We start from the raw sequence: 13,325 nt of genomic DNA, 5'->3' as shown, positions 1-13,325 counted from the left end.
TAGAAGAATACATACTGGCCTAAACTGGGGAAAAAATTAGCTTTTTTTAAAAAAAAAATTGGATATTTATTATAGCAGAAAGTACAAAATATCGTGTTTTTTTTTTTTTTTTTTTTTTTTTTTTTTTTTCTTCAAAATTGTCGCTGTCTTTTTGCTTATAGCGCAAAAAATAAAAACCGCAGAGATGATCAAATACCCCCAAAATAAAGCTCTATTTGTGGGGAAAAAAAGGACATCAATTTTGTTTGAGTACAACGCTGCACAACCGCTCAATTGTTGGTTAAGGCGACGCAGTGCCGAATCGCAAAAAATAGTTTGGTCATTGAGCAGCCAAATCTTGTGGTGCTGAAGTGGTTAATGGCTGTATGTTGAGTTATTTTGAGGGGACAGCAAATTTACAGTTATACAAGCTGTACACTCACTACTTTACACTGTAGCAAAGTGTCATTTCTTCAGTGTTGTCACATGAAAAGATATAATAAAATATTTACAAAAATGTTAATGTGACTTTTGTGAGATACTGTAGCTTGGGTACAGCCATATCGCTGTTTTATGAATCGGCCACAAAGATATTCCTTCTCCTCTGTGGGCGATACCCACATTTACAGCCACTTTGTCTTTAAGAGGCAGACATTACAGGTCATAGGTTATATTCCAGTTTTGGCTATGAGCTGAATTAAAGTGAAAGTCCAGTCAAAACCTAACTAAGCTTAAACCTGCTCCCATCTCGTTCTAAGCCCACACTAACTACCCTGTACAGTAAATATGCTTATACTTACCTAATCTAAGGGCACTCTGGCCACGTGATCAGCTCCTAGTGCTGGCTTCTGGACAGATAACAATGGATGCCCCAGAGTAAATCTATGGTTGACCTATGCTCTGCAGCTGTTGTCTCTGCTCTCTCCTCTCCCCTGAAGCCAGTTGCTGGGGAGATCACATGACTGGACCAGAGAACCCACTTTCCAGGTGCAGAAGACCAGTAATCCAGCAGTGCATATGTTCTCGCATCTAACGGTCTCCTCTCGTTTATTTCACCACTGAAATTCCTCTTCTGGATCCTCAGAGGACCCCTGCTGCTGGAAGGTCAATAGGAAGTTGACATGTTATGTTAACAATGACATTTATACCCAAAGATGGACCCTGCCTCTTTTTAAACAACAAAAAAAAAAATCCTTGGAATTGCAGTGTTGTCTGACTGTGGATTCTGGTGAGTAAAAAGGAGAGAGAGGGAGATTTAATATGCTACCTGATCTTTCCCATGTGAACATTCTGGTGTTTGGCCTAGCACTGTCACTTGTGGTAACTAAAATGCTGCTCCGATAAATGGAGCTGTGGGGGGAGCAATGGAAAGATGAGTATGTGTTGTTTGAATCTGCAGGTAGAATATTATGTGATGTGCTTTCAGATTAAGGTAACCAATTTTTGTGTTTCTTTAGGAAATTGAGCGTCAAGTGCGCGAGTTGAAATCCAAGATCTCGGGGATGAAGGAGGAGAAGGAGCAACTGAGTGCAGAAAGGCAGGAGCAAATAAAACAGAGAACCAAACTGGAGCTGAAAGCCAAGGATCTACAGGATGAGCTGGCTGGGAACAGCGAGCAGAGGGTAACTATGGCTACTGACAGTGAAGGATAACTGGTCTGTCTACATACGGCAAGCTTTAAACTCTTTAACCTGAGATGTGTTCTGATTTAGAAACGTCTACTAAAAGAGAGGCAGAAGTTGCTGGAGAAGATTGAGGAGAAGCAGAAGGAGCTGGCTGAAACTGAGCCCAAATTCAGCAGTGTTAAACAGAAAGAAGAAAGTGGCATTGCAAGGTGTGTTCAAGAGTGCTTACTTGCCTTGTAGATGTCTCTTCCTGTCTAGTAGCTGGAGTACTTTTTGAATCATTTAGTTAATTCATAATGTCCATTTTGGAGAATAAGGATTTATTCTCTTAGCTTTGGGTTTGACGTTGTAAATATATAACAATATATGCGTAACGGTGCTCTTTCAGAACAGATTTTGAGCAAAATTCTAGAGACAGGAAGTGTATATAAACAAACTGCAATTTGTTCAATATAATTTAACCTTATTCTATTGTCAGTCAAAGCTTATTTTTCCCTAATTCTTAATTTTATTTAAATGTGTCATTTTACCTCACGTATGATTTATTGACACCACAGTGTGTGCTGTGAGTGCACATAAATGCAAGTGCGTTCTTTGGTTTTTAAAATGTGCTTCAATACTTTTTTATTTATTTATTTATTTTTTAATTTTAAACTTCACTAAGCTTTATGGACACTTTAACACTGAGGTGCTAGCTGTGTTGACTGTAAAGCGCCACTAGTTTTAGCGGCGCTTTTCAGCCGATGGCGGGGCGCATTTAACCCACGCAAGCGACCGCAAAGCTCCGCTTCCGAAGTGCTTTGCAGGCGCTTCGGCAGCGCTGCCCATTAATTTCAATGAATTTTATCGGCAGTGCTGGCCATTGATTTAAATGAATTTTCAAACCGCCCAAAGATGCTGCTTGCAGGACTTTTTTCCTGTACTACAAGCGCACCGCTCCAGTGTGAAAGCACTCAGGCTGCAGAAGAGGCAGTTTACAGGCAACGCCTGTAAAACACCTCGGTGTGAAAGTGGCCTTTTATTAAAGGAAACTTCAGCTGACTATTTTGACTCTTGCTTTTTATGCTCATTGCAGCTTTACCGTGCTTCTACACGCTTTACATTGCCATTGTGCTTAAAAAAAATAAGTAGGACGTCTTCCTTTTTTTTTTTTGTATATGTGCTGATATGCAATAATCATCCCAAGCCCGCTCATCCGATGTGAATGGACCCTAAACTAGAATTTCAGCAAATAATTAAGTATTACTAAGGGTGCCTTTTTTTTTTTTTTTTTTTTTTTGTAGTGAGGGATTGGAGTCCCTGTAAGGTTTTTATTGCCTTAAAGGGAGATTTGCTTTCTCTATTTGGGTTGCACCAATACCGGTATCTGTGCTGGTACCGAGTATTTTCACTCATGAAAATACGCCGATACCTATGTAGTAGAGGTCGACCGATATATCGGCCGATATTTGGCGTTTTTTACTTAATCGGCATCGGCCGATTGTGCTGATAAAAAAGGCCGATTATAACTTCAGCCGTGACTTGCAAATGACTTCTGTAATAGAAGTTAATGCAAGTTTCCTTTAAAGGGGTTGTAAAGTTATTTTTTTTTTTTTAAATAACAAACATGTTATACTTACCTTCACTGTGCAGCTTGTTCTGCACAGAGTGGCCCCGAACCTGGTCTTCTGGGGTCCCTCGGCGGCTGTTTCAGCTCCTCCCCGCAAGCATTTACCACCTTCATGCGAGCTCCCTCGCACGGTGGTGAGTGCTTGCGGGCGCGCTCCCGTGATACAGCCGGCGGCTATAGCCGCTCGCTGTATCACTCGGCCCCGCCCCCCGGCGCGCCGCGTCATCGGATGTGATTGACAGCAGCGCGAGCCAATGGCTGCGCTGCTTTCAATCCATCCACTGCAGCCAATCAGCGACCAGGCTGAGCTGCAATGAAGATGACGAGGACGAGCAGCGAAGATTCGAGGCGTCAGGTAAGTAAAACGGGGGGCCTGGGGGCGGCGGTACTGTCAAAAGTTTTTTCACCTTAATGCATAGAATGCATTAAGGTGAAAAATTTTTTACCTTTACAACCCCTTTAAGTTATCTGTGGAGAGGATTCTCTCCTCCTCTGGGCAGCCTGCCAAGTCTGATAAGAAGATACATTGTATCTTTCAGGTTCTTTTTATCAATAGACTGAACTCCGTGTGTAGAAGTTCTCAGTTTAACCATATAAAGACTAAATCTTTTCTGACACTTGTTGCTTACAAGTCAAAATCCTGTATTTTCTGCTAGAAAATCCCTTAGAACCCCCAAACATTATATATATTTTTTTAGCAGAGACCCTAGGGAATAAAATGGTGATTGTTGCAATATTTTATGTCACACGGTATTTGCACAGCGGTCTTTCAAACGCAATTTAAAAAAAAAAAAAAAATACCGTAATGAATTAAAAAAAAAAAAACCTAAGCAGTAAAGTTAGCCCATTTTTTTTCATCCAAAAGTTTTGATTACCTGTTTTTGTGTATTTATTATTTGATAGTTTTTTTTTTTTTTTTTTCTAAATTATACATACAAGTGAACTGATTGAAGGTTTGTTTTGTTTAATGTTTAAATGAAAAAAAATGTCTGTATTACTTAAGGTTGCTTTCACACTGGAGCGGGCATGCGTTGATGGTAAAACGCTGCTAGTTTTAGCGGCGCTTTACCATCATTTTAGAGGCGCTATTCGGCTGCTAGCGGGGCGCTTATAACCCAGCTAGCGGCCGAGGAAGGGGTTAAATGCGCCCCTGAAGCGCCGCTGCCAAAACGCTTTGCAGGCGCTTCGGCTGCGGTGCGCATTCATTTTAATGGGCAGGAGTGGTGGAGGAGCGGTCCAAAGCACTCGGGATATCACACTGAGACTGCAGGGGAGCCGTTTTACAGGCACTTTACAGGCGCTATTTTTAGCCCAAAAGCGCCTAGAAAACGCCCCAGTGTGAAAGGGGTCTAACTGTTAGATTTTATGAGATGAAGGGAAAAAAGAAAGGAAAAAAAAAAAAATCGGCCAAATATATCGGCCCAAAAAAATCGGCATCACATATCGGCTATCGGCCACCGTGATTTCTAAATTTCGGCATCGGCCAGAGAAAAACCCATATCGGTCGACCTCTACTATGTAGTGCGATTTGAGCCCGTACAAAATGAATGGGCTCAAATCAGACTGCAAAGAAACGCATGCGATTTGAACAGGAATGCTTTGCGATTCCTGCCTGCATCATATGCAGTTTCCTGCACGACTCCTGTGTAAATCCAGGCTTGTCACAGTGATTTCAACCTGGGTTCAAACAGGAGCGGTGCAGGAAACTGCATGTGATTTTTTTTTTTTTACAGGAATCGCAGAGCATTCCTGTTCAAATTGCATGCGGTTCTTTGTAGTGCGATTTGAGCGTATTCATTATGTATGGGCTCAAATCGCACAGCAAAGGTATCGGTACTCATATTTTACCAATAAAAATCTGGTAATGGTGAAACCCGACACTCTATTTATCCTGATCGTCTGTGTCGCGGGTAATGAGTGAGGAGTCTGTAAATAAATGTGAAATCTTCCTCTGAAGACACTTATTGCTTAACGGTTGTTGAAGAAGGGATATCCCTCACATTGGAGAGCGGTCCTCACTGCCTGTTGATTCTTGAGGATAGGAAGTAAGGGGAATGAGACGCAGATGGCAAAAAAAAAAAAACTGACAATGCATTTAATACCCCCCCACTTTAACCAAAATGAATAAAATAAAGTTTTTTGCGTAAGACGTGGTTTTAAATGAAAAAGTGTGTTTTTATTTATTTTGTTTATTTTTTTTTTCATCCAGCTATTAATAAATCCTTAAATATTTATAATATTTATCCTCTGTTCCTTCTTCAGCGTACACAGCAGAGCTGTAGATATATATGCTGCAAACCTAGGAGGATAACTACTTGGCAAATGTAATATTCTTTTCCTAGTAAACTAAGGCAGGCCATATACGGTGCAAATTTCTTTCCTGCAAATTCGCAAGATTTCCCCATTAACATAGGCAGTGCTGACAGGGGGAACCCTTCTGCCGAGCAATTGTCTTTTCCGGTCGGGGTGCCATTCCCACCGGGAACAGATAGTGATGATCGCAGTTCAAGCCATGTATGGTCGGCCTAAGGATTCAATTTTAGTTTAGTGTCCTATGGAAATAGGAATCCTCGTTGAATTCCTGATGCAGGTATAACTGCTCAAATGCGTCTATATAAAAGCCTGTTAATTACCCAGTAAACTGTCTAGAGGAGGAGAGGAGAACCAGGAAAATGTAGACTGCATAGTGGTGTCTCCTTCCAAGTAGGGTGGTAGGGGTGTGATGAATCACAAAAATGCTTTAACGGAATTATAGGTGTTTTACGATTTCATTTTACATATGTATATTTCACTGTCTGGCAGGAATTCTGATTTAATGTTTCTTTAAACTTGTTTTAGACTGGCTCAAGCTACACAGGAGAGGACTGACCTGTATGCCAAGCAAGGACGTGGTAGCCAGTTCACCTCTAAAGAAGAGAGAGATAAATGGATTAAGAAAGAGCTCAAGTCTTTAGACCAGGCCATTAATGACAAGAAACGTCAGATTGCTGCCATAAACAAAGATCTGGAAGATACTGAAGCAAATAAGGAGAAAAATCTTGAGCAGTACACTGTAAGTATGCTTTGGACTGACGTGGTTTCCTTTTTGAATGTAAAAAATAAAGTGAAACCGCTCAGAATTATTTTTAGTTATTGGAAACAGTGGAGATTTGCTTAGAAAGCGGCTGTACATACACTTGCTGAGCAGTACATGATCTGTGGAAACTTTGGTTAAATATCTGCATTGTGACGCAGCATATCCTTTATTAACATTTGAGAAACAATGGCATACATTAATGGGGCTAGCAAATTGCAGTCTAACTGCAATATAATTTAAGGTCTGTTCAAATTGCCTGGACCCTTTCCCTGTTTACAGATCACCTACTGTTAGTATGAAAAATGTATCTGTAAAAAAAAAAAAAATTAAATTATACCCGTTTTGCCTCCATCTTCTGCTTCTTTGGGTATGATGCCAGTCCATTGAAAAAGCACCGTCTTGCTAGATTCCCGCTGCTCTGTATTTCCCAGGATCTAACCTGAAAGAGTGGTGTCATTCCCTCCTAGATGCTGCAGGTAGAAAGATTGGAATGAGGTAGTGTAACCTTTTTTTCTTTCCAGGCAAATTTTACATCTGCTAATAGTAGGTGGTTTGTGAAAAGGGGGAGCTGAACAGTGTAAGCAGACCTTGCATGCTACTAAAAGGTCCGCTTTAAAGTACAGCTGTGACCAAGCTATAGACATTCAAATATCTACATATTTTTAAACTGTAAACCAGTGTTTCTCAACCTTTTTCCAGCTAAGGCACCTTTTAAAATCATGGACAGTCTTGATGTAAAAAATGATTTTAATAGTTTTACATAATGCAGCAACAACCACTCATAGGACACCCAATGTTAGAGGTAATTTATTCTTTCAAAGCAAATACACTTTTGCACACTGGTACTGAGGGGAGCGGTAAAAGAGCTGGGCAGGCACAGACAGTAATTAGACACCCCCAAAAGAGGAGAGGGATATGATGTGCAAGAAGGGGCGGGACTTTACTAGGGAATTGACGCTTTAGAACGTATCAAATTTGCTATCCAGTTAACAGGCACAAACTGCAAGTGAATAAAAAAATGATTTATGGAAAGGAGAACATTGCACTTGATTTTTCTGTGCTTTTACCTGCTTTTTTGTTGTTGGTAATGGGGTCTCTCTAAAAGGAGAGTACAAACTGGGTATAGTAGTTTATTTAAAAAATAAAAATAACACCACAAGGTGGTAAAGCTTAACAAAAATCCCTCCCAGGTGTGTACTGGCAGGTGCAAACCTATGGCATGCACAATATTTTTATATTTAATACTCGTGTTTACAGTATAAACCTTTGTCTGTTCATGCAGCACTTTACATACTGAAGGAGCTTACAATTTTTAAGGTCCCTATCTCGTATGCATACAAAGGCCAATTTAGACAGCAGCCAGTTAACCTACCAACATGCAAACTTCATGCAGGTAGTAGCCTGTCCCAATACTGGCCACTGAGCTGACATGCAATATTCAAGAAAGAAAACTTTCCTTCTAGTCTGAACGCACCCTCTTCATATTTTATTGCAGCACATACACATTATGGTGGGTGGCTGCATTCTGTTGTGATAATGTGGACTGATTAAAAATCAGTAGTGCATTCACCCAACTTCGGGACTCTCTGTGACACATAATTTGTGGTGTAAATCTTTACTTTTAATCCTGTGTAATTTGTAGGTTGTTCCAATAACCGGTTTAATTTGAACTTGGTGTGTGTAGGAGGAAGACATTGACTTGTGCTCTTCTACTTATGTATGTTTTTTTTCTTTTGTTTTAGTGCCGGTTCACACTGCAGCGATGCAGGAACCCTGCAAATCCACTGCAGGTTCCCACATCGCGTGTCTCCCAACGGCAGCTAACACTGCCCTATGCAAATTGCTGGGAGTGTCAATGAAAAGTTAATGACACCCCCCAAATCAGCTTGGATATTGCAGTGCGAACTGCAAATTCGGACAGGAATCGGATCGCATGGGTGTGAAAACCCATGCGATCCGATTCTGCTGTCAACCAAAAAAGGGTCCAGTGCGAGTTTGTTCCAAATGCGATGCAAATTCAGCCAAACTATCTGTATGGCTGAAATCGAATTACACAGAAATCGCATGTGATTTGCAGTGCGGTGAGAATCGCATTCGATGTCTGACATCGCTACAGTGTGAACCACCACTTATTTTATCTTTTTGTCATACTTTAGAATAAGGGTCTCCGAACTTTTTTAGCCCGGGGGCCACATTGTAGATTTTACAAATTTTTGCGAGCCCAAAAAATTAGTTACTTAACCACTTCCTTATCGCGCGAATTACAGCACTCCTGTCCTACATTTAAAAATCAGTGGATTTTTTTGCTAGAAAATTACTCAGAACCCCCAAACATTATTTATATATTTTTTTAGCAGACACCCTAGGGCAGGGATATGCAATTAGCGGACCTCCAGCTCTTGCAAAATTACACAAGTCCCATCATGCCTCTGCCTCTGGGTGTCATGCTTGTGGCTGTCAGTCTTGCTATGCCTCATGGAACTTGTAATTCTGCCAAATTCTGCAGAATTACAAGGCTGTGTCTGATGTTTGTCGGGACTTCTTGCAGAGAACAACAGGGGGAGGGGGAGAAAGCAGACCAGCAGTTCTGTGCCTGCAATCTCTGCAGTATCTAAAGGAGCTGCGGGCCGGATAGGACATACAAGCAGGCCAGATGTGACCCGCGGGCTGGAGTTTGGAGACCTCTGCTTTAGAAGATTAGAGCAAACATTTACAGGAGGAAGTTAACACTTTAAACTGCTTGAATCTTATTGAATATACAACTTCATGTGGAACCCACACATAGTGATATTTAGGAATGTGGAGAATATTTGTGCACAGTGTTAAAAATCCCCTTGTTTATGATGATTTACTTTTCACTTTGACTCTTTAGAAACTAGATCAAGATCTGAACGAAGTGAAAGCTCGGGTGGAAGAACTGGATAAAAAATATTATGAGGTGAAAAATAAGAAGGATGAACTACAAAGCGAGCGAAAGTAAGGCTTTAGCGTTGAATTGAGCAAAAATTTTGTTTATATAGCGGCTATATATTTGTTTCTCATCATTAAAGGAAACAAAGTCTTTAACTTTTGGGTTATGCTGCCGATTGGACACTGACTAAAAAAAAAAAAAAATGTAGGCCAAGATAACCCCAACTACTGTCGTCATGGATGATCAGTATTTGTGACATAGGATGGACATCTTTTATTCCTCTCTGCTCTGTTAACCGCTTCAGCCCCGGAAGATTTGGCTGCTCAGTGACCAGGCCATTTTTAGCGGTTCGGCACTGCGTCGCTTTAACTGATAATTGTGCGACGTTGTACCCAAACAAAATTGATGTCCTTTTTTTGCACAAATAGAGCTTTCTTTTGGTGGTATTTGATCTCATCTGCGGTTTTTATTTCTTTCTCGAACATCACGGGACACAGAGCCTCAGTAATTACTGATGGGTTATATAGGTATCACTGGTGATTGGACACTGGCACACCCTATCAGGAAGTTCAACCCCCTATATAATCCCTCCCCCTTGCAGGGATACCTCAGTTTTTACGCCAGTGTCTTAGGTGATGGACGTGTAAAGATGTCCTGTGCTGAGCTCCAAAGGGAATATCCTATATCCTATACTGGGGCAAGCCAGGCGAACCGGATCCATTCAAAGTGTCTTTTCATGGCCGAATTGAATGGTACCCGGGCCTCGTGTCCGAAGAAACGAGGTTTTACCCGTAACGCTTCTCTTTTTAGAGAGCTGGACCCCGCAGATCAGAAAATGGCTTTAAACTTCCTAATTTCTGGCGAGGTGCTTTACGGTCCCAGAACTGTTGGATCCCCCTATTCGTAGGGGGCCCCAGTCTCTGACGGTTTTTTCAAACGGAGCCCACCGTGAGAGGTGAAGATTGGGTCTGTGTAAACAGCACCCTGCGGCTGGATAAGGTAAGAGGAGATTCCACAGAATTTTTGAGTTCTAGTGGCTTTTCTCCTTTAAGGTAAATGCATGCTATGCCTATTGTGACCACCGGGGGCTGCCAAGAGCACAAACCTGCACATGCTGACTGTCTGTCTCAGTGTTTTCATCGCTGTTCATGTCCCAGCGTCTCAAGCAGGCTGCAAAAAGGTAAGATGGAAGGTGGGATTTCTCATGTTTGAATGTTCCCCCCCAGGCTAGAGAGGGGCCACAGGGGTCTAGAAAGTGGTTATACCACCCGGGCTCTGCGGCCTAATGGCCACCATCTCTGAAGATAGCCGCTCAGGCAGATCTTGTTACCAGCCTTCCCCCCCCCCATCCCCAGCCTTTCTCCAGAAGCATGACAGGAGAGTCGGCCAGCGCGGGAAGCACTCGTTTTTTCAAAACTCGAGGGGGGGGGGCGGTAGAGGAGGGGGCGGGACGTCAGCACAGAGTGCTTAGACTCCCACTCAGGCCAGCTGCAGGCTATTAAAGGCACTCTGTGCAGGTGCACACAGCCTTCTGAGAGACACAGAGCTGACGGTCGCATGTAAGGTGGGACACAGGCATTCTCCTAGGCAGCATTTACTGAAGTAACACCAGACTGAGCATTGGGTAGCAAGGCTTTTAGCCAGACTACATCGCTCAGCGGGCAGTGTTCATTTGTATACCTCACACCTTGTTGCTTTGCACTATGGATAGAAGAGGTTCAAGCACCCCAGGAACCAGAGACACTAGGGGATCTCGTTCAGGTTCTGAGGGCCCCCTGTCGGCAGCATCCCCCCCCCCCTAAAGATGGGCCAGGGACGGCTAGCCAGGGAGAGCCATCGGGGTCAGGGGCTACACCTGCTTCTGGCACTTCAGCCCCTGTATATATTACAAAAGAGGTTTTTTCCTCAACCATTAATGGTCTAGAGGAAAGATTAATGGCCGTGATTACGTCTTCACTCAGTGGAAGAAAACGCACTAGGCTTTCCTCTGTTCCCCAAGACCCTCAGACAGAGGAGCTCTGGGATAAAGGAGATGAATCCCTTTCAGAGGATCGGGATGGGACGGATGATTCCTCTTCCGAGGATTCAGGTGGAGAGGGACCCTCTGCGACTTCCCAAGAGGAGAAAGTCTTAGTGCAGATCCTCACTGGATTGGTCCGATCCACATTTAAGTTGCCCATACCTGAAACTGCTAAAGAATCCTCTTCTGCTTTGGGGTCACTGAAACCTTTCCAAGCAGCACATGCTTTTCCTGTTCATACTTTACTTGAAAAGCTCATTTATTCTGAGTGGGATCACCCAGACAAACGTTTTTTTCCGCCGAGAAAGCTTTTAACACTTTATCCGATGGAAGAAAAGTTTATTAAAATGTGGGGAATACCGGCTATTGATGCCGCCATTTCCTCCGTAAATAATAGCCTGACTTGTCCTGTAGACAATGCTCAGATGCTCAGGGATCCTGTAGATAAAAGGATGGAATCCCTATTGAAGGATGTTTTCTCCTTAGCAGGATCAGTGGCCCAACCTGCAGTAGCAGCGATTGGAGTCTGTCAATACTTAAGAGACCATGTTAAGCAGGTCATCAAAGTATTACCTGAACAGCAGGCCCAGGGGTTTGCTAACCTTCCAGCGGCCTTATGCTTTGTGGTTGACGCCATTAGAGATTCTATCGTGCAAACCTCCCGTCTTTCACTGGGGTTGGTGCATATACGTAGAATCCTATGGTTGAAAAATTGGTCAGCCGAAGCACCATGTAAGAAGCTACTGGCTGGGTTTCCATTTCGTGGTGCAAGGTTGTTTGGAGAGGACTTGGATAACTATATCAAGAGAATCTCTTGTGGGAAAAGCACTCTCTTACCTGTCAAGAAGAAGAGTAAGCGTCCCTCTTTCAAACGGACTCTTTCCCCAGCGCCGGGGGCTTCAGCCTCCAGGCAGTCTCGACGGCCGCCTCCATCGGGGTCCAGAGACAAGAGTCAACCCCAGGGACAAAAGTAGTCCTGGGGAAAGAAGCCTACTAGGCAAAACACTAAGACCTCTGCATGAGGGGGCGCCCCCGCTTACTCGAGTGGGGGGAAGACTGCGACAGTTCTCAGAGCTCTGGCAGGAGGACTTCCAGGACAGATGGGTAATCTCCACGGTAACCTTAGGGTACAAGCTGGAGTTTCAGGAATTCCCTTCTCCTCGGTTCCTCAGATCAAGTGTTCCCAGAGACCCAGAGAAGAAGCAGTCGCTCCTTCTAGCGTTAGAGCGACTTTTGTCGCAGGAGGTCATTATGATAGTTCCCGCAAAGGACCAGGGATTGGGCTTCTATTCCAACCTTTTTACGGTCCAAAAGCCAAATGGGGATGTCAGGCCCATTCTGGACTTAAGGGATCTGAACTGATTCCTAAGGATTCAATCCTTCCGCATGGAATCAATTCGAACAGTAGTTCCCACCCTACAGGGAGGAGAATTTCTGGCATCAATAGACATCAGAGATGCATATCTGCATGTGCCCATTTTTCCTGCTCATCAGAAGTTTCTGCGCTTCGAGGTAGGAGGGCGCCATTTCCAGTTTGTGGCTCTGCCTTTCGGGATAGCCACTGCACCTCGAGTGTTCACAAAGATCTTGGCTCCTCCTCTGGCCAGATTAAGGGCTCAGGGTATAGCTGTCATAGCATACCTAGACGACCTGCTCTTGATAGACCGGTCGGTAGCCTCTTTGAATGGAAACTTGAGGACCACAGTCAGGTATCTAGAACACCTGGGTTGGATCCTCAACTTATAAAAGTCTTTCCTAAAACCAGTAAGAAGACTGGAGTATTTAGGTCTGATTATAGATGCAAGCCAGGAGAAGATATTTCTACCCCAGGCAAAGATCGCTGCTTTAAGAGAGCTGATTCTGGCAGTAAGGACCAAGAAGGGTCCCTCAGTCCGCCTTTGTATGAGGCTACTAGGGAAGATGGTGTCTTCATTCGAACCAGTTCCCTATGCTCAGTTTCACTCAAGAATGCTGCAACACAGGATTCTGTCGACCTGGAACAAGAAAGTTCAGGCATTAGACTTTCCGATGCACCTGTCGCATGCGGTGCGTCAGAGCCTCAAATGGTGGCTCATACCCGAAAACCTGCAGAAGGGGAAATCCTT

General features: G+C 43.4%; 1 protein-coding gene across 1 annotated transcript in view; it reads left to right on the top strand.

Moving 5' to 3' along the window:
• SMC3 (structural maintenance of chromosomes 3) overlaps positions 1–13,325 on the top strand; it is a 95,606-nt gene that overhangs the window by 40,921 nt on the left and 41,360 nt on the right. The window contains exons 11-14 of the mRNA XM_073595899.1: positions 1,437–1,601; positions 1,692–1,813; positions 6,052–6,265; positions 9,162–9,265. Coding sequence (XP_073452000.1) covers positions 1,437–1,601; positions 1,692–1,813; positions 6,052–6,265; positions 9,162–9,265 — 605 coding nt within the window. The remainder of the gene's footprint in view (positions 1–1,436; positions 1,602–1,691; positions 1,814–6,051; positions 6,266–9,161; positions 9,266–13,325) is intronic.

This window comes from Aquarana catesbeiana, linkage group LG08, assembly GCF_042186555.1.
Source record: "Aquarana catesbeiana isolate 2022-GZ linkage group LG08, ASM4218655v1, whole genome shotgun sequence".
Taxonomy (NCBI): domain Eukaryota; kingdom Metazoa; phylum Chordata; class Amphibia; order Anura; family Ranidae; genus Aquarana; species Aquarana catesbeiana.
Note: the sequence above shows the minus strand (reverse complement) of the source record. Positions and strands in the feature narration are given on the sequence as shown.